Source organism: Lissotriton vulgaris, chromosome 6 (genome assembly GCF_964263255.1).
Source record: "Lissotriton vulgaris chromosome 6, aLisVul1.2, whole genome shotgun sequence".
In the NCBI taxonomy this organism is placed as follows: Eukaryota; Metazoa; Chordata; class Amphibia; order Caudata; family Salamandridae; genus Lissotriton; species Lissotriton vulgaris.
This window is the reverse complement of record NC_141694.1, coordinates 377,922,577-377,943,815: the sequence shown is the minus strand read 5'-3', so window position 1 is coordinate 377,943,815 and position 21,239 is coordinate 377,922,577. Positions and strand designations below refer to the sequence as shown.

The 21,239-nt window shown below is 43.3% G+C and overlaps 1 protein-coding gene across 2 annotated transcripts in view; it reads left to right on the top strand.

Annotated features, from left to right (window-relative positions):
• Positions 1-21,239, top strand: part of ACP1 (acid phosphatase 1) — a 97,705-nt gene that overhangs the window by 47,479 nt on the left and 28,987 nt on the right. For both annotated transcript variants that reach the window (XM_086926398.1, XM_086926397.1), the window contains exon 4: positions 13,849-13,910. In XM_086926398.1, coding sequence (XP_086782524.1) covers positions 13,849-13,910 — 62 coding nt within the window. The remainder of the gene's footprint in view (positions 1-13,848; positions 13,911-21,239) is intronic.

The window sequence follows — 21,239 nt, the reverse complement described above, 5'->3', positions numbered from 1 at the left end:
GTTGATTTTCTGACTTGCTGTGTCCATTGTACTGTATTTTCCATCAATCATTCTTCCCAAACTTAAAACCAAAATGAGCCAGAGCAGGAGGAAAAGTACACCTAACACAATCCACAATTCAATCCATGGTGAAATCGGATATGTTTCTCCAAGTTGATGAAAGAGTTCTGTTATTTTTTTCTTTGAAAGTTTTGTTTGCTGGCTTTTCTTCATGTTCGCTAGGATCGTCGGAAAAGTCATCGAAATTGATAAAAAAGCCAGAGGCAGTTCTGTCAATTGTTGGAATTGCATCATGATTGTTATTAATCTTTGTAGTTGCTTCTTCCTTTGTCATATTAGTATAGTCAGAGGCTACATCATTGTAAATGTAAAGTATTTATATAGCGCACTTCTACCCGGAGGCCTCGTAGCGCTGTATTCATACAGCTGTGGAACCCATCCTGGCTTTCCTGTGAAATGTACACTTCTGGGCACCCCCAAGGTGAAGCCAGGCATCCACAGCGCTGCTGGGGCCGTTGTGGAGATAAAGCAAGCTATTGCCCAGAGTCACAGAGTGGGACCCATGATTAGACTAGGCACTGAGGCGAGAATTATCAGGTCCGGGGAAATTGAGTCCAAGAGCCGCCGAGGCGGGAATTGAACCCTGGTCCCGGGCCAGACCTCTGCATCAGGGTCTGCCGCTCTAACCATTGAGCCACGCTTCTCCTGTAGACAGGTGTTTCTTGACGAACTGTTGCAATTTGGGTTTCAAGAGGCACTAGTTCCATGGCTTTGTTACATAGTCCTTCTTTATTCACTGCAGGTTTATCAAACGTGATTAGTCTCTCAGTTTGAACCTCTTGAATTGTAGCAAGGTTTGGTCTTCTACTACATCTTGGGAGTCCACTGGGCCCACTACTTATTATTGGCCACATGGTTGTGATTTTACCAGGTCGATTGATACAACTCTGTTCTCATTTTTACCAGCAAGGGGCGGTAGTACTACTGATCTTGTTCCGTGGATTGCTAAGACAGGTACTGTTTTTCTATAAGAAGGCCCAAATTCCTTCTTCACCGCGATCTTTTCTCTGACCAGATCCCGAATCTTTGGAATCTAGACAGGTCTTGCTGGGACAGGTGTTTTTTCTTCAGTGGCCGTTGGCTTTTGCTTTGTGTTACTTAGACTTCTTCTTGTTTCATTTATGTCCTGTAAAACAGCCAAACGATCTTTGATATCAAAGGTTTTTTGTTCCACCACTGAAGTGCGACGGTCGAGGTCTTCGATCAACATTCTAGTACCAAACAAAATTTCATACGGAGTGATTCCACCCAGAGAGTGTCTTGGCAGATTATTAAGACTACGTTGGACACTTATTAGATGTTTGACCCACCCGAACCTAATACACTCGCGGATATAGATTGCTTTATGTCACGGTTTTTTCTCTCCACTACCGCATTACCCTCAGGATGGAAGGGACTAGAATACCGCAATGCAACCCCCAAGCTGGCCATAGCCTCTTTGTAAGCTCGAGAGCTAAACGCAGGACCCTGGTCAGAATGTAGAATGCCAATTGCGTATGTACCTAAAAAGACTCACAGGTTTTTAAAAAACGTTTTGGCGTCAGCCGAGCGCTGGGCCACATCCAAATGAATCTCGTCCTAGTAGTTGTGGAACCGCATTTGTCTGTAGGGACGCCTGCGGGTAAATAGCCTTTTGCTGTCTAACAGAGGTGTCTGTATCTGGATGGCTACTCTGTAGTCAGGTGTCTGGGGCGGTTCATTACTGCGATCTCAGTTGCAGTCTGGGTAGTTACTTGCAAATTCGTAGCTGTCCAAGCCCATTCCTGGCCACCAGTACACTTTGTCTAATTCCCGTATGGAATCTATGATCTTTTGATGTCTTAGACCCTCTCCCATGTGTGCTTCTTGAATCAAGAAACCTCTCTGCTTCCTGTTTGGAATTACTATGTCCCCCGCTCCAGGGATTCCAGCAAAAGGAACGGAGTTTGCATCAATTATGTATGTATTCGTGAGTGGATAGTGTAGAGGTAACGCTGCATAGTTGCCTTTCATTGTAGCTTTTACTGCTAGCAGCGTTTCACCGTCTATTCTTTCCCTAGCACGCTTTATTGTAGCTACGGAAGCCATGTGTACAGCTGCCTTTGCGGCTTTATCAGCCTATGAATTCCCTGCAACGTGAACGCCATCACGTTGATGACTCCGTGTATGTATCACGTGAGTCTTTTGTAGTTCTTTTTGCAAAAGAACTACTTGTTCCCAAAGCTTTTTATGCTTAATTGTGCCACCTTTCGCATCTTTGAAACAGTTTTGAACCCAGTTCTGCAAGTATTCATTGTAATACTGGACACAGTAATACGAATCGCACACTATTAGTGTAGGTAATTCGCGATCGGTATTCTCAAGCGCCATCTTGAACCTGTAGTTCAGCTCGCTGAGCTGTACAGTCTCCGAGTGATTGAGTTTTAGTGACCATAGGTCTGAATTTACCTTCGTGCCAGCGACCGTTAACGGTCGCGCACGCAGCACTATAAGCTTGTTTACCCCCAACTGCGGGCTGTGCGATCAGTCTGTATATATTATACAGCGTAATGTTTGAGAGGCAGAATTTCGGTCGACAGAGGACATTCATACTCGTATTAGAGACATTCTTGTGTTTTCAAGTTAGGATCAAATTCGTAAATTACGTCTGATGCAGCAAGAGAATTAACCCATTGTATCCATCTCAGATGTAAAGCTTTAGCATTTGGAATGCTTGCTCTTGTCACTGCCTCTAGAGCAGGTACAGGTGTAACGATTATTATAGGTTTACCCTGTGCGAGGGCTCTTTCTTTTGATACAGCAGTTTGAACCGCTGTCAGAATTTTCTCTGTAGAAGTGAATTTTATTTCAGCTTGTGTGTACAAGTGTGATTTGTAAACTATTGGTACGGTTTCCCCTTCATTATAGGTCAGGTACGTGAATCTGCATCTTCCTGGGATGACTCGGATTACAAGGTTGCGTACGCTTATGCGTGTTTGCAGCTTTGTTTTAGCTAACATGTCTGTTTGTATTGAACGTAAATTTCTGTGTCCAATTAGTTGGTTTGAAATCCGGTTTAATTAATTCGTGGAGAGGTTTATGCCTCTCTGGGCAATTCAGAACATAAGTTCTTCCAGAATTCAAGAAACCTAGAATTGATTGTCAGTTTTTCAGCGTTTTTGGAGCTTGGAGCAGCGCACATTTCTCTAAGAAATTGGCTGCCAGGCTTTTTCCTTCACTTGATAACTCCTATCCTAGAAATAGGACAGTGAGGTGGGCAATCCGCGATTTTTCAAAGTTGAATTTGTACCCTTCTGATGCGAACCCAAGTACAATGGTGTTCACTCTTTCCAAGTGCCTATCCAAATCATCGTCTGTTAGATAGATGTCAGCGACATAAGATAATGCATCATCATCATACATTTGTAGTAACTCGGTTACTCTCGCTGAAAATAAACCTGGGCTATTCTTGAATCCCTGGGGGAGACGGCAAAATTCCCTCTGGGCCCCCATACTGGAGAAAGCTGTCAAATACCTGCTTTCTGGTGCAGTGTTTTGACAGAAGAAACCATTTGAAATATCTAATGTCGTTTTATATTTTTGGCGCACGATGGTATTCATTAGTGCTGCATTGTGTGAATTTTGTACCGCAAATGTTTTGCAACAAGAGTTTAAATGTCTGTAGTCCAATACTAGACGATATGAATTGTCTGGTTTGGAGACAGGAAACAAAGGTTTGTTCATTTGTGAGGTGCATGTTTCAATCACCCCCTGGTATTCAAGTGGATCCAAGATCTCCCTGACTTGCTTAACAGGATACAGCCTTTGTGCAGCAGGTTGATTTTTTTTTTAACTGGATTTTATGGTGAGGGGATTCCTCATCCCATCCTACATGATTTTTATATAATGCAGGGGCTTGGGCCACTGCCCATTTTCTAGCATATGTGTATTTTTTTATGAATTGGAATGGGATTTGAATAGGCAGGCATAATCATTTCTTTGCCATGTGGGCACTCCCTAAAAAATTCTGGTGGCCAGTCTTTCTCAGCTAGAAGGATATCATAGCCTTTAGATGGCTTCTCCCAAAAGAGACCTCTAATTTTCCTAGTTCTGTCCCCTTCTATACTTAATGTTATTTAATATAATTTATGGGGTACACTAACTCTGGTGTCTGCAGTTTCCACCTGAATGTACTCATTCGTGTCTACTGTCTCCAGAAGATTCATCATGATCTTGCGAGCTATGGTCACTTCTGCTGCACTGTCTAGCATTGTCTGGGCCCATTCTCCGTTCTTGAGTTGTGTCCTCAGGATCCTCGGCATGTTTTATCTTTATGCTAGCTACCTTCTTTTTAGAAAATTGTGATTTTTTTACTTTGATGAGCAGGTTCCTGTCTTTCGACTTGATGCGCTTCTCTTTATGTTCTGACTGTCCTCTTCTTTCCGATTTCTGTGAGGAAGTCTGAAAAGATCGAGAGGGACGTGTATCATTATCTTGATATCTGTCAGGTTTTCTCAAATTATCGCTATTTCTGAGGTTATATCTCTTTTCATAGGGCTTCCTCCGGGAAGACTTGTCTCTCTGTTGAGGACATCTTCCTCTGGGTTGAGAATATTTTTCTCTAGGAAGAGGTTGTTTATTACTCTCCCACTTCTATTTTGGAGTAGTGAGATTATTCTTAATAAAAGTTTTTTCAGGATGTTCTGTTAGTTGTGGTTTTAGTGGTTTCCCACCCAAACTATCTCTACCTAATTCTTAATGGCACTTTTCAATTATCCTGGCAAGTTCAAAAGGCTGGTCTGCTATTTCTGTTTCCTTTAATTTTTGGCGGATCGCCACAGATGCTGCTTCTCCTCTTATGTTGGCTAGTAGTATAGCCGAGACTTGCTTAAAGTCTTTCAGTAATTTCATACCTAGATTTAAAGCAGGCTCTGGACCGTATTCATTTTGAATCTGTCTTAGTAAGTCTAGTATAACCGCCATAGACGAAACACCATGTGTTTTTGTGTAGATTGAAGCAAAGACTGTTCCCCAAGTGTCACAGTCTTCCACATGTGGTGCGATCCCCATTGGTAAACAGATTGCCAGAATTCTGTGTTTTTCATGAGGTGTACTATCAGGGAATACTGCCTCTATTTGAGTAATTTTTTGAGCCAACCAGAACGGTATTTGTTCCCGTTTTGCGGGAAATTTACCAATGACTGATTGTATAGTCTGTGGTGTAATTTTATTTGTATTCCCCTGGTGAGGGGTGTGCTGTGGAATTTTTATAGCAGGTTGGACTGTTAAAGTCTGCATGACATATTGGACCAATTGTCTATGTATTTTAATTAATTGTTTTAGCTGAGCGAACAGTTCTCTGTCTGACATTTCTTCAAAGTCAGGATGTGGTGTATAGCTGGCTAGAACCGGCCATGTAGCTCCTTGTATACCTAGTGGACAGAGCCTGGTAATGTGATTTTGATGTTTTAGTGCGCCATTAAACCAGAGCTGATGCTCCTAGTAAGTTAGTGGAATTTCAACGTCCTCGAAAGGAATGTATTCAGTTGGAGCTTCCTCTGTTTTGTAGCAGTGGAACTCGTGTGTCTCAGCATTTGCTGCTGGAAAAGTTATCCATGAATAGAATACCTCTGTCTGCCGATAATCATGTGCCTCTATCACAAATATAACTTTACCACCTCTCGATGATACCCCATTTTCTATACGTTTTATAGTTATGGTTTTCCTTATTTGCCGGGGTGGATATAGCATCCGGGTCATTTTGTTGGAGAGCTGGGTCATTTAAGACTGCTTGAGCTGCTATTCTAGCTTTCTCCCTTTCGTCGTCATTTTACTGACTGAAAGTTTGCAGAGCAAGTTTCAAGGAAACAAAGATTAGGTGCACAATATTTTGGAACACTGTAGCATTCAAGGTTGACTAAACCAAAAACTAATACATAGGATTCTCCTCCTAAGTTTTGGCGGATATTAACCTTTCACCCCCTCCAGGCGTCTATTTGAGTTTTTACGGGAAAGGGGTCTGTGTGAAAAGCACGACTGAGTTACTCTAGTATCGAGCGTTAAATTATCGCCTTACCAAACGTTGGGCTCCATGTAGTGTAGCTCCTATATTCCCAATAGGCTCAGCGCATTGGAATAACCTAAACGATAGGTTAGACGTAGGAATGAAGTCGACTAGGTCTCTATTGAATATGTTAGACTTAATTTGTGAATGCCAGCTAGCTCAGAGGTCACCAGAAAATTTCTTGAATACACAAGAAGGGATTAGTTTCTGACAACCATATAACATGACAACTTTGTTTCCCAAGAATAAGGAATGTGTCCCCAGAGTCGCGGAAACAATAGATGGTTATTTAACTCAGTCAATTGTGCAGGCTTAGTTTCACCAGAAGTGCAGAGAAATAGAGAGACGGGCATTTTCAATAAAAAAGGTTATTTATTGAGCAGTCTTCTTTCTCATGCAAGAGAAGTGAATTGCTACAATCGCAATACTTGTCATAAAGTAAAGTGCGTACAGTAAAAAGAGTATTATGAAATAATACTGTAAAAGCATTTATATGGTTTCTAAGCCATAGGATACGTAAAATGGATAAAATACATACAATGATAAAAGATGACGCGTAGCCATCCCTTGAAATTCTTAAAACCATCCACCGTCTGCTCTTTGAAAGAGAAAACCAACTGGGTGTCGTCAGCGTAGGAAATTGCTTTCACTCCCCAGTTGGCAATCAAAGAAAATAAAGCAGCTAGGTAGAGGTTAAAAAATAAAGGACTCAGAGCTGAGCCCTGGGGCACCCCACACCTGAGCTGTTTTGGTTGAGATTCATATGGCGTAAGGGGGACTCTCTTGAGTACGCCCCCTCAGATAGGAAGTCAGCCATGTGAGTACTTTTCCCTCAAAGCCCACTTCTTTTAGGCGCTGGACAATAATAGTGTGGTCAACTGAGGCAAATGCCGCAGAAAGATCCAGGAGCACCAGCAGTGCTGGTGCTCCTGAATCCAAAGACCCCCTTATCCGACTGTGTCACCTCAAGGAGAGCAGTCTCCGTACTGAATCCTGCTCGAAAGCCCCATTCTGCTCAATAAAACTGGTCAATTGACGTTGAACCAATTTTTCCAACATTTTTCCTGGAGCGGGTAATGGAGAGCTAGGTCGCGGATTTTTTAGATCATCCCGGTCTCCATTTTCTGTTTTTTCCAACGGGAGAAGTGTTGCATGCTTCCATTTATCTGGGAAGATGCCTGTTTCCAGAGAGGAGTTCCAAATTTGTAATAACTCATCCACCAGTTAGGAGGATAACATCTTCCATAATTTGGGATCATCTGGGGCTCCTGAATGGCAATTGGGGCATCCTGAGGCAGAATTGGTGTGAACTCGCTAAGTCTAGGTATCTCCACTCGAGTGGAGATTTATCCCCTTTCGCAGTGGCCTCAGTGGCCCGGAATGACTCCTAAACCTTTAAGATTTTATTATCAAAATAGTTCACAATCTTATCGCACAGGGCTGGGGATGAAGTTACTTCAGTCTCCAGTACGCTGGGCTTAAAAAAGATTGAACTACCTTAAAGATCTCACTGCTGGACTGGTTAGCATTTTGAATACATGACGCAATGTGGTTTCGTCTGGCTGTGTTTATCTCCTTATGAAAAACTTTTAAGGCTTTTTTATAATTTGCCTTTGTTCTCTCGCAGTAGCTCAACCTCCATTGTCGTTCCGGCTTTTTACACCTGCTTTTACTCTCCCTAAGGGCATTGGAGAACCATGGGGCAGTGGGGATTAATCTAGTTGATTTCACAACTATACCCGGTGCTACCGACTTCACCGCCGTAGCAATCCAATGGTGTATTGAGATTGTATCAGCGTCGGGATTAGACTATAGACCGGGGGGTTGTCTTGCAAGATGGAGCTTAATGCTATTTCGGTCAAATTATTCCAATTTCTTTTTAGCGTGAGGTGCGTTCCTTTTACTTGCCCTAATTTAGGTAAAATTATAAAAAATGGAACCAGATAGTGATCTGACAATGTCAGAGGGACGGAAGTCTCCATATCAATAGTAGTACAATTGGAGAAACGTTCAGGGTGTGCCCCGCAACATGCGTGGGGTGGGAGACCCATTGTTTGAGATTAGCCCCAGCTAATAATGCAATTAACTGCATTGCTTGAGGGCAGTTCAGGTCGTTTACATACAAGTTAAAATCTCCCAAGGCCAGAAAGTTGGTATACATTATTCATTTTTGTACAATTAAGTTACAGAGAGTATGAAGGGCAGGCACTACTGTTATATCCTTGTCATGGGTTTTATTATTAATTAACCTTTTCCTCCTGGTCCTTTAAGTGCATGCAACATGTTATGTTTCTTTATGTATTCCATTGTCTGAACAGAGCTTTGCTCATGTAACATTCTGCATTGCCTGTCAGTTGTCATCCTGTTGTTGCTGTACAAGGACCTTATGCTGTGCTGATGAATTAACCTCTTGAAATTAAACTTTTCCTGGATTTCCCCCCCCCCCCCCCCTTTTTGTAAATCGTTTTTGGCCACTATAGGTGTGGCAGGGTATACTCAGACATGAGTCCCTTTCTCACTGCTCCATCAGGATTCAAGCAAGCCGGGCCGAAGAAGGCTGAAATGCCAGAAACCGGTCCCCGGTAGCTTGTCTCCTTTCTGGTGAAGAATTGGCTTGGTAGTTTAGTCTGCCCTGTTCCCATGATGCACTGGGCCAGGGACAGATTGATTTGCATATAGCCAGGTTCTGAACTGGGATGGGGCAGTGAGATAAATAACGGTGATGGATCAAGCCCTGATCTTTGGACTGGGTAAGAGTGGTCTGTTTAACTCAGACACTCTGTTCATCACCACCCCCTTTTTGTAAATCGTTTTTGGCCACTATAGGTGTGGCAGGGTATACTCAGACATGAGTCCCTTTCTCACTGCTCCATCAGGATTCAAGCAAGCCGGGCCGAAGAAGGCTGAAATGCCAGAAACCGGTCCCCGGTAGCTTGTCTCCTTTCTGGTGAAGAATTGGCTTGGTAGTTTAGTCTGCCCTGTTCCCATGATGCACTGGGCCAGGGACAGACTGATTTGCATATAGCCAGGTTCTGAACTGGGATGGGGCAGTGAGATAAATAACGGTGATGGATCAAGCCCTGATCTTTGGACTGGGTAAGAGTGGTCTGTTTAACTCAGACACTCTGTTCATCACCACCCCCTTTTTGTAAATCGTTTTTGGCCACTATAGGTGTGGCAGGGTATACTCAGACATGAGTCCCTTTCTCACTGCTCCATCAGGATTCAAGCAAGCCGGGCCGAAGAAGGCTGAAATGCCAGAAACCGGTCCCCGGTAGCTTGTCTCCTTTCTGGTGAAGAATTGGCTTGGTAGTTTAGTCTGCCCTGTTCCCATGATGCACTGGGCCAGGGACAGACTGATTTGCATATAGCCAGGTTCTGAACTGGGATGGGGCAGTGCGATAAATAACGGTGATGGATCAAGCCCTGATCTTTGGACTGGGTAAGAGTGGTCTGTTTAACTCAGACACTCTGTTCATCACCACCCCCTTTTTGTAAATCCTGAGCAGAAAAAGGGGCAGAGGACACCAACTCCTTTGTGTCTCTAAAAATAATAGCCACCCCACCTCACCTTTTTCCTCCTTCTCTATTAACATGGCACATTTTAAAACCTGGTGGGATAGCTAGTGTGATTGTTGTCACCGTATCCAAGTTAAGCCAAGTTTCCGTAAGGAACATGACATCCCAGGTATCCTCAATTAAAATTGACCAAACATCTTCAGCATGCTTGGGCAGTGATCTACAGTTTATCAGACGAGCCTTAATTTTTCCATTGCTCACATCCGCTCGACATGGGGGACGTACCTGCTTTTTCCTAGGCGCCTTGGTAGGAACCAAAGACTGACCGCAACCACCACAACTATGTGGGAGTGGAATAGTGGCTAGATTAATCTGGTGTGAGTTAATGCAGCCTAGACCACGGAGACTCAATGAATCGTCCTGCGTCCAAGATTGAGACTCACCACTCCTATTACTGGCAGCATGGCCGGCGCCTGCCGCGATCCGGGCACAGATAGGCTTGCCTTAGGCGTGCCCGCTGCACGGCCGGCAAGCCATCCGTCTGATAAACCCACTGGCAGGAAGTGAAGCAGCCACTGTGTGCGGAGTTATGTCTGTCCCTCCGTACAATCGGCACTGTTTGCCGTGACGGACCGGGGACTGGGACACCCAGCGTCAATAAAACACCCTCATTAAAGATGATGCGGAAGAAACATCGGAAGTTTCTTCCGCTGCTTTGGCTGAAGCATAGAAAGATCATCGTGCAGGCCTTGATAGGTTTGCGCCTAGATTACGCGAACGTTCTTTATCTTGGCCTGCCGAAATACCTTTTGGCCCGATTGCAAATCGTGCAGAACTCTGCAGCTAGAGCCATTTTTGGTCTCCAGCGTAGAGCTGGAGCCACAGAGCTGCTTAAGAAACTGCACTGGCTCCCAGTTGCCAAAAGGATTGTTTTTAAGGCGCTTACTTTTGCCTACAAATCTCTTCATCGAATAGGCCCCAAATACCTCCAGAAACGCCTGTCTTTCTATGTGCCTCGTAGGACGCTACAATCTGCGTCTCTCTCCAAAGCTTTCATTCCCCCTATCCGTCTGACCAGAATCGGAGGACGCTCCTTTCGATTTCTAGCGACTCAAGGCTGGAATGGTCTCCCTGTTCTACTCAGGAAAGCTGATGATTTGCTTTCCTTTAGAAGGGGACTTAAGACTTGGCTTTTTACCCAGTAACTGGTTTCTTTCTTCCTCTTTTTCATTTATGCTGTGCTGTGTTTTGCCTACCCTTTAGGCTCTTTGCTAAAGCGCCGGGACACTCCTCGGAGTAGCCGTGCGCTATAAAAGAGCATTTTAACATAACATAACAAGTGAGCAGCAGCTTCTATTTTCTAGAGCAGTGTATATTTTCAGTTTAAAAACAGTTTTTCTTTTAAAAATACGGTAGATGTGCAAAAATACAATTCTAATGTGCAAGTCAGGCAGAAACAAACAATTTATAGATTGGGCTAGCCTCGCGGCGCGCAATCACCTAATTTGTACTCTCTCTACCCCTGTGCCTGATACAGCACATCAGTGGCACTGGAACACAGGTCCAGAACATGACTTCCTACAGAGCTGCTGATGCTAAGAATGCACTACTTGAAAATGGCCAGTGCTCAGAAGTAAAATGTACAACATTCACCAAATGAATTATCCAAGTAGAAACAAAGGTGAGGAAAACATTTGTTCTAGTGGGGTTTCAACACTGTTTCTAAAACGTGCACCTTTATTTGCTGCTTCAGATTCTGCACATTAGGAAGATGGAAGTAGCTTTGGGAGTGGGCGCTTGCACCAGCAAGAAGAATTATAGGATGTTGGGACAGGGTTTGTTTTGCTGCACAGTTAATACAATTTGAAACACACAAAAGGTGATAAAGGAATGCTTGCAATTTGTCTTACCACTAGCAATCTCACTGGGTATCATCCCAACCCATCGTTCTTTTGCTCACCATGCCACTTCAGATTGGACCCACCCATATGCATATCAGCTTTGACCCTGCTTCTAATGAGAACGGTCGAGCCTGAACTGTCAAGCCAGGTCCTCCCTGAATCTGAACACAAGTAACCCAAGACCCGTTTCGCCCTAGTTATATGATCATCAGCCCGGTACAACTGGATTCAAGTGACGCAGTGAGCATGGGACCCACAGCTTTTGCCCAGTCGTGGTTCCCATGCTCACTGTGTCACTGGACCTAAACTGTACCCTGCTGATTATCCCATAACTAGGATAAAAACGGTCCTGGGTTGCTTGTGTTTCGGTTCAGGGAGGCCCTGGTTTGGCATTTAAGGCTGGACTGTTCCGACGAGGAGCAGGGTCAATACTGATCTGCATATGGATGGGTCCAAACTGAAGTGGCATGGTGAGCAAAAGAACAAGGAGTTGGAGTGATACCCAGTGCGATTGCCAGTCGTTAGACTTATTTCAAGCAACCTCCATCACCTTTTGTTTGTTTCATGCACCTACATAGGTGGCATGGGTATGCCCAGACATGGGTCCCATGTTCACTATGTCACTGGAACCAAGCTGTGCCCGGGGTATGAGCCAATAACTAGGGCAAAATCGGTCCTTGATTGCTTGTTTTCTGGTTCAGGGAGGACCTGGCCTGGCAGTTCGAGATGGACTGTTCCCATGAGTAGAAGGGTTAAGACTGATTTGCATATGTCAGTGCAAACTGAGGTGTTGCTTGCATGGCAGATAGGATGTGCAGAGCACTTCACCCCGATATACAACATATTGGTGGCTTTATAAACGCTTTGCGGGCCCAACAGGCATTATCTGTCCCTCCAGTTAAGAAAGTGAAGCAGCACTGGAAGTTTGTTCCAGTACCCCTTTCTCTTCGTGTGCCTGTTTCCATCAGGTTAAAACAATGAAATAAAAGTAGGACTGAAATTCCCCACAAGTTGAGAAACTTAGGTCTGACTCGGAGTTTGCTTCAAGACTTTCTTTTCCACTCATTTTGTTTTCACCAAGGCAGAACAATAAGAAATGGAATATAATGTCCCCCCCCCCCCCCCCCACCCCTCCTCCTGTTGAGAAACCGAGAAGCGAGTTTAATGCGAGACAGCTTTCTTTTCTCTTCTGTTTCCACTGATGCAAAACAAATAAAATGAATGACTCATCAAAAAAGTATGTATATGCTGGGCAATATTTGTATATTTTTATTTTTAAAGAAAATATTTTTTTCTGGATCTCTTTTACCACGCCATTGTATGGTATTCGTTAAAATTGCACATGTATTGTGTGTTTATGTAACTTTTAGAATGAAATTACTTCTTTTCAATATGGCATTTCAATTCTCCAAATAGTCCCTGTTTCATGATGAAAACAATGCAACTCGTGCATTGCAATGGAAACACTCTCTTGAAGGGAAAATAATGCACTAAATTAGCCAATAGCAAAAGGTGAGCGATGTATACTTTTCTGGGCCGGTCTAATATTAGCACTGTCTCAAGCTAGTGGCCAAGGGGGCAGAACTAGCCAATGGCTGAAGGGAACACACCGAAATCTACTCTGTATATGAGGAACAATAGGTCTTGCAGACAGCTGTACTGTCAGGTGAGGCTACCTGCAATGTTAGACACACAAAGTAAATTGGCTGGCAACATCTGGAGAAAACTAAACTGTAACATCTGTTTGTTTAAAATGTCTCAGAGGGAAGAGAATGTGATTGACGTTTGTGAAGTACGGGCACCGCCACATGTGTACAGGCTGACCTGATGGTCTTCAGCCAAATTCTGAAAACGATATTTGTGAAATATGTTGAAGCGAAGTGTTGAAAGATTTGAGCTGTAAGAAGCTCGAGTATTTCAAATAGGTTGTAGTTTTCAATCAGTTTTTAAGTAGGTAGACAAAAGGATACTGAGCGGGTATTCGATTACACTGTAAAATGCAGTTGTGGTATATTAGAAGTTAGAAGTAGTCCTGTTTATTGACTAAACAATAGAAACAACGTGTTTTTGTTTAATCACTTGATGTTTGAATGAAAGTCCCTATCCACAGCACCTTAGCAGGGCTGCTGATAATATTTCTTTTCCCTGGTCCTCTGATGTTTTAAACGTGGTTTCAAATTCGTGTCTGTGAAGTTCAGTGGTTGGCAATGTGTTTAGATAACAAAACACTAGAGGGTACTAGTGCTCCAGGTATATCACCGTTTGCTTATAAAGGATTACTTTCGTTGCATTTACCTTGACCGTAAAACATTCTTAATAACTGCAAAATGGTCTTCTTTATTGTAGGTTACAAAAGAGGATTTTCTTTCGTATGATTACATGTTGTGCATGGATGAAAGTAATCTACGGTAAGGGTCACTAAATCATTTATTGGAAGAGACCTTTTGAGAAATTAACGTTTAACGTTTCTTTGCAAATAATTTAATCATGCTCTCCACTTTTATGTAATCCTTTTCTTTTTTTAAGGAATAGGATTTTGAATCGATTTATGATATTTACATAAAATGTACATGCTGACAGTACCATTTTAGTTCTTGCCCTCATGGTCTCAATCAATCCTTCTAAAAAGTAGAGTTAGAAGTATAGAGAGATACTGGGTTTGCATCAGCCACGTCCAGCTATTGACTTTGTGATTTTCATGGTTTTCCTTTGCATGGATATCCTGTCGTTCCATAGCTTGGCGACAAAACCAGTCCAGGCCCTATTCACAAGTAGACTGGACTATGGCAATGTATTATATTCTGGAAATGTTGATTACCTCTTTACAAGATTGCAGGTGATTCAAAATACCACAGTCAAGTTAATCTGCAACATAGATAGGTTTGGGTGCGCTTCAGCTTGCCTAGCCTCTTTGCATTGGCTGCCGATGCAAAAGCGGGCCAATTTTAAACTATTATGCTATAGGCTCAAAGTTTTGCACAAAGAAAGGCCTTCAGATATGACAACCTAGAGTGGAATTTTATCAACCTACTCAGGACTTGAGATCTCTAAATTCAGCTGTGGCTAAATCAAGCGAATAAAAAAAGTAATAACCGGGGGGCAGGGGTTGGGGGGGGGCGATCTTTTTTGTATTTGGCTGCTGTCCAATGGAATATGCTCCCTTTTGAAGCTTCGACTCATTGAGAACTATACCGGGTGAAAGAAATTGAAAGCTTTGCTCTTCCCAGGTTAATAAATGTTTAGACGTGTCTTGTTTAATGTAATCGCTCAGTGGCTAGGTCAGGCAACTACTCAGCGCCATGATATCTCTTTGGATTTAAGTGCTGCACTTAAGGAATATATGAAATAAATAAATATGGCTATGGATTTTATAAATGGTTACCTTGCCCCAGTTGTGTGTTCATTAGGCTCCCTTAATGGGGGGGACTGTAGTAGAGTAGGATCTGTTTACTGTAGTTACCCCCACTTTTTGCTGTGTTTAACTGATTTATCGACTTTAGTCTGGCTGGGGCCCTGCTAACCAGGACCCCAGCCTAGCTGCTTCGTCTCGAAACTGATTGCATGTTATTGCGTACCTTTTTATTTAATTGAAGCAAGTATCCCGTCTGAAGACTATAAGACTACACTCTCCTCAAATATTATCTATTTGTGTAGACTTCTAAACTCAGGACTCCAAATCCATCGTCAAAACTCTGGAAGGAGGGTAGAACCTTTTAAAATAAGGTGTGAAGATTCTGAGTACTGAGAGAACCAGTAATGAATTGCAGTGTTGTCACTTTTTTTCTTGTCTAATCTTTAGACTCGACCAGGATATCCTCAAACCAATTACTTTACTTATGCAACTCTAGAAAAATACCAGAAAGACAGAGGTTCTGAAGGCTTGTGAAAATGTTTTGATAATATATAACATAGAAACCTTGATGTAAACTCTTGTCACCCTGTATGACAAACCTACAGTTTACAATGAGAGGCAGAAGCGGATGACACAACCCAGCCTGTGTCATTTGCTGTCTGTGCAACTATTTGTCAGGTTATGTGCTAGGGGAAGTTGGCCAGCAAACGGTGCTTAGACTTCCATATTGAAAAGTAAAGAGAGAATCCTCTAAATCCAAGGATATGAATATTTTTGCTAACCAGAGCAGGTGGTTTCTTTTTTGTGTTTATTTTGTAGCAAAAATCTCTTAAAATTGACTGACTTCCCTCCCTTTCAGATTCATATGAATTAATTTCAGATACATTTCAGATCGGATGCTAATTCCGTGCGGGGTAGGCTCTCTTTCTGAGACACACAGATGCTATAACTCAGGATCTGATACAACATGTCCCTCAACAGAATCTGTAGCTTGATCAGGTTCACAGGTATGAAGTCAAGATTCCTGAATTGCTGGACAGAGATTCGAGTTCTTGTTACCACTCTTAAATTAACACCCATCTGTCCCATAAGCAGGTTGAAATTAAGTGCCCTATTCTCGCCACAACTTCAGAGCTCTCTGTCCACCAGTCAACATAGTGATCAGTGGTGAGTTGGGCACTTGCTGGAAGAACTGCAACGTGTGTTTTTCAGACTGTGCTCAATGCTCTATTCTAGCACCTGGATCAATACAAATGTCTACCATTCTTTTGTAGACCACTTCCAAGCAGAGTAAGGCAGCTCCTCCATAATCTTGTTTTGACACACACTTTTTAGCTGTTGCTAGAACATACGCTGGCCAAAAGTGTAATTGTCATGGCCCTACGGTTTTATTGCCAGAGGGCATCATGCATCACACACGTCAAGGTAAATCTAGCAATTTTTCATTTTCTTTCTTTATTCATTTATTCCTTGCTACTCCCAGTTTCTGATCACTGCTATTATGGTGTCCAGTAGAAACCTAACCATGTTTGCTCCTCTTTAGAAAAAACGTTAGCCACTGATTAGTTCATTTTTTTGTATTTTTTTTTTTTATTGCAACTATGGTTCGTGCCTTGCTAATCTCTGGCTACTACTTCTTTCTTCTGGACTTTATTGATCAGAGACTCACAATTTTGCTGAGCTGTTGTGTTAATTAGGTGTCTTGGCACTTATTATCCACGAGTATTTCTGAGTTAGCTTAAGTGGTCATTTGCAGGCTCTTCCCTTCAGATCCCACCATTGTTGATGGTGCTTTGCTTTTTTTGTTGGAGGAACATGAGGGTACTCAGTAGCATTTCACTTCCAGCATTCCATGTATACATGGCTCGGTGTCCGCAGGGTAGCAGTCAGGTGGCTGTAATTTCTGCAAATTCTTGAGTTCATGCTCATGCATGCTCAGGAAAAGAAGAATCCAACGCGTAATATACTGAATCGTAAGTTCCTGTTTATGTGCTGGAGCCCGACTCCAAGTGATTGGACTTTTTCTAAAAGGAATAGTATTGCTGCACTGATCGGGGCAGCCTTCCTTGTGACCTCTCAGGACGAAATTGATCCGCAGGCAAAGAAAGATCAGCATATTCCTCCTTAGGCGAGGAAGGCATGACTCGTCAGGGACTCTCATTCTGTGAGCTCTCATACATTCCATAAACATTCTCACTTGAAAAGAATTTCAAGATCACCGCCTTCAAAAAGTGCGTTTTTCATCTTTCTCATCCACAGTCATTTTTCATATTAACCCTCGATGAAGATTATTCAGTAGTTGGTGATTTTCCTCCTGATTTAGACAACCGTTTTATCAGTTTCTTACTCCTTGATGAATCTAGCTAAATTCATGGTTCTTTAGGTGGAGCAGAGACTGCTGTCATTGTCAGACTTGTGACTTCTTTAGAAGAGGAATTTGAATGGAAGGCAACTTAAGTTTCACACTCAAAGTTTTTCTGAACTTCAGAGTGGTTGATCAAAACGGACAACAGTTTCTCACCTAGGACTGTATCTCTGTATTGGAATCCAGTTTTCTTCTAACAGATTTTTATTTAAGCCCTCCATCTTAAACAGCTGTGGTTGAGGATCCTTCACTTTACATTTTTAGTTAGTAAGGTCTGTTTTAACGTTTGGTAAAACAGAGGGCTAGCATTGTAGTGTTCTTTTGTCCATCAATGTTATGATCAAGTTATCATATGTATCTATTGTATGAACTTCCTGGACACTGCAGTTATGTTCTCTTTCCAGTTAGCCATGGGTCTTTCTGTATGTGAGTTGGGCCTCGTAAATTTACCATGTTTTCAAGTGTACATTGACGTCCATATGCGACATTTGCCATTCAAACCACTGGTGCATATAGTACACCAGCTTTCTTGTGCTCTTCTAATAATAGATAAATAAACCAGTTGAAGTAAGCCTATAATTAAGCCTGCAGTAGTCTTTGGGGTCTTCAGGCCCATCACTTATGTCCACTGCTTGCTGTACAAACACAACAGTAACATGCCCAATAGAAAACACGTTGCTATATAGAATAGCCTACTTTTATGCATTAAATAAGTCAACTAGCTTTAAGAAGAGGTCTGCTAGTAATTAGAATGTTTAACTTTACACATTATCCCAAAATATAGTTCAGGTCTAAATGTAGATTTTGGAGAAAAATATCAATTGTAATTTTGTAAAAACGTATTTTTTGCTGTCTCAAAGCTTTAGCAGTAATTAATTCAGTTCAGCTGGGCTTCCCTGCTGACAGTGATTAAACCTTGATGAGGTAAGACAAGTCTGTCCTGCTAGCCATCAATAGAGCTACTTCTTAGCATCAATAGAGCTACCTCTGGCCGCTTATCCTTTAGGGTGGCAATTGAGAGTTCACATGGACACAACATCACAAAAATAAACAATCTGGGCCTCGACCTTTTCTCACGTCTGCACTAAAGAGTGATTAGTTTGCAGAACATCCCTTTTGGATTCTGCTCCCAGTCGGGTAAAAGTTTGATTCCAGAAGAGCCGGGATGCATTCTTACTTTAACAAGGCAGTTCCTATGAATAGTTTGGGAGCTCTTGACTGAAGTGATTCATCGGCTATTTTAAACAGTCTTCTGGAATAGTTTGCAAGCAAGCAAAACAAGCATTTACAATGCAATGGTTTTGCCTTTGGAAAAGTTAGAGCTATTGGCATTGTAAATGACAACATTTGTATTTATGTGTTGGTTTTGAAAACAGATAAATAAATGGCATTGTCATTTACATTGCCATTAGCTTAATCTCTGCAGTCACTCTGCACTCCCTAGCACTCCCTAGTCACTCTGCACTCCCTAGTCACTCTGCACTCCCTAGCCCTCCCTAGTCACTCTGCACTCCCTAGCCCTCTGCACTCCCTAGCCCTCTGCACTCCCTAGCCCTCTGCACTCCCTAGCCCTCTGCACTCCCTAGCACTCCATAGCACTCCATAGCACTCTGCAGTCACTCTGCACTCCCTAGCACTCTGCACTCCCTAGCACTCTGCACTCCCTAGCACTCTGCACTCCCTAGCACTCCATAGCACTCTGCAGTCACTCTGCACTCCCTAGCACTCAGCACTCCCTAGCACTCAGCACTCCCTAGCACTTTGCACTCCCTAGCACTCTGCACTCCCTAGCACATACTCATCAAAAAACCTCCAGGGTGCAGCCACCTTTGGGTCGTGGCGTCAGTCCCAGGTGTATGTGTGCACACTTCTTGCCTCCCACTGTCCCACACTACAATCACACACAGATCCGACTAGCCAGATCGAAACCTAAAAATGATCCCATCACTGCGGTCCTGATGGAACTCCATTGCCTCGTCCTGCTGCCAGCACCACCTTCAACACCAGCTGCATCATTCACAAACCCACAACCAGCACCCGCTTATCTTGAAGACAACCTCCCCATCTCTACACACACCCCCAGGAGATCATGAGAGTGCAGACGAAGAAGTGTGAAAACAAAAAACAAACCACTGCAGCAGGCCTTTTCCATCTATGAACCAAGGACCAGGAACAGCTACCCCGTGTTCACCAGGACCCCTTCCCCTCCCCATCACCCCCCCCCCCCTCCCACGGCTCTAGTTTAGGAAAGAGCTGACGTCACCTCTGTAAGGAACACTCCCTCACCATCTGCTTGTATTTTCTTTCTCTCCCTTCCTCTTATGGATATTGTTATAGATACTGCTTTTGTTCTTCCTCCCCTCATATAGTAAAGCGCTTTGATATCCCTCGAGATCTTGTTCGCGCTATATAAAACTTTATAAATAAATAAACCCTGCTCTCGTGGCCAGGTTTGCACTTTGGAAATGCCTCATGCCTACACAAATCCATTTAAAAGACCTTTTTCCTGTACAACATGATCACCACGTCTGCTTGAATATATTCATGTTATTATGTCTGACAGAAGTTCTTTATTCTTATAATTGTTTTGGAATGATGACGCAGGTTTGATGGAAGCTAATAACTTTACTTCTTGTTGTTTGTTATTATTAAACAAAGAGCTGGGTTTCACAGACAATAACTAAGTGGGAGGGGCCCGGCCATTTCTGCTAATTGTTTATTCTCAAAAGACACAGCAATGGTCAGATGTGTTATAAAGACTAAGAACAGGGTGTGATGGGGAGGGAGGAACTTTATACCAGAGACTGGGACCGAGCTCACACAGAACTGCAGCCCCTTCCTTTGCTGCAGGATGCAGGAGGAACAGATCATCATCATCTTTCGGCAAGGTTATCTACCTGCCTGCCCACATCGAAGAGGACAACAGACACTGCGATAGCACTGAACACGGGGCGTTGTTCAGACAGGGTAGGTGGGTGTGAACCGTCCTTGAAACTCGAACTAGGCCCTTTCTATGGTGCCAAGATCAGTTTAGAGAGGCAATGAGGTAAGGATGGAATTGCAAACATAAAATAAGAAAGTATTATGATTTCACCAATCCATTACATTATGATTTGCTTTTAACACTTCTGAATCTGATCGCTACTGTATTGTTTATATTTGCACGGGTTACTATGTTCATGCTGCACACTAGGACAGAGGTTTGATTTTAGAAAGGATTGCGGGGTGGTTGCAGTCCAACTGTCCTTCTGTCTCAGGGTGGTAAGTTGACAAAGTCCTTTGTGCGAGGAGGTCACGGAGGCCCAGCTCAAGGCCGTCTCTTCAAACATTAATACAAACATTGTATAAAATAAATCCGGATTTCATGGCTCCTCAATCATGTCGATTCCAATCCTCCAGCTGGGTCTGGCCACCAGCTCGCCGCTGGCCACACGACGACTTTGTGATTACTGCATTTGTCACAATCTGACCTCGGGCTCATGTTTCACTGCTGTGAGTCAAGCGCACCATGTATGCGGCTCTGAGTCCACTCCGAGGGAGGGTCACTCCTGTCCACTCAGAATCCCTCTCTTCTCCTTGCAAGATATCGTTCTGTCACGACATGAGGACATCTCTCGACTCAAACTCATCATCCGATTCTATGTATGTGGGCCATACCGCCAACACGCTCCCCGTCCGTGCCACGTGCACCTCCACCCCCTTCCAGACAAGGTCACAGCGCCGCGAGGCCTCTATGTGAGCCGCAGAGCGCTGCGTGAATGCAAGGACCAGGAGCCAGCCATGACCGAGGCCTTTGGTGCTGACTGCAGCAATCCTCAGATCAGGACAGCCATGGGTACGCGATCACACGTGTGAAACATGAGAACAAATGGGATCATCCACTGGGGGAAGTCACTGATGATGACACAGGTGACGTCATTGACCAGGAGAGGGGTGAGGCGCCTCATCTTGGTGGGGGACACACTGGTAACATTGCATCTTAAGGTTGGGATCCATGACATGGTACTTATAAAGTATTAC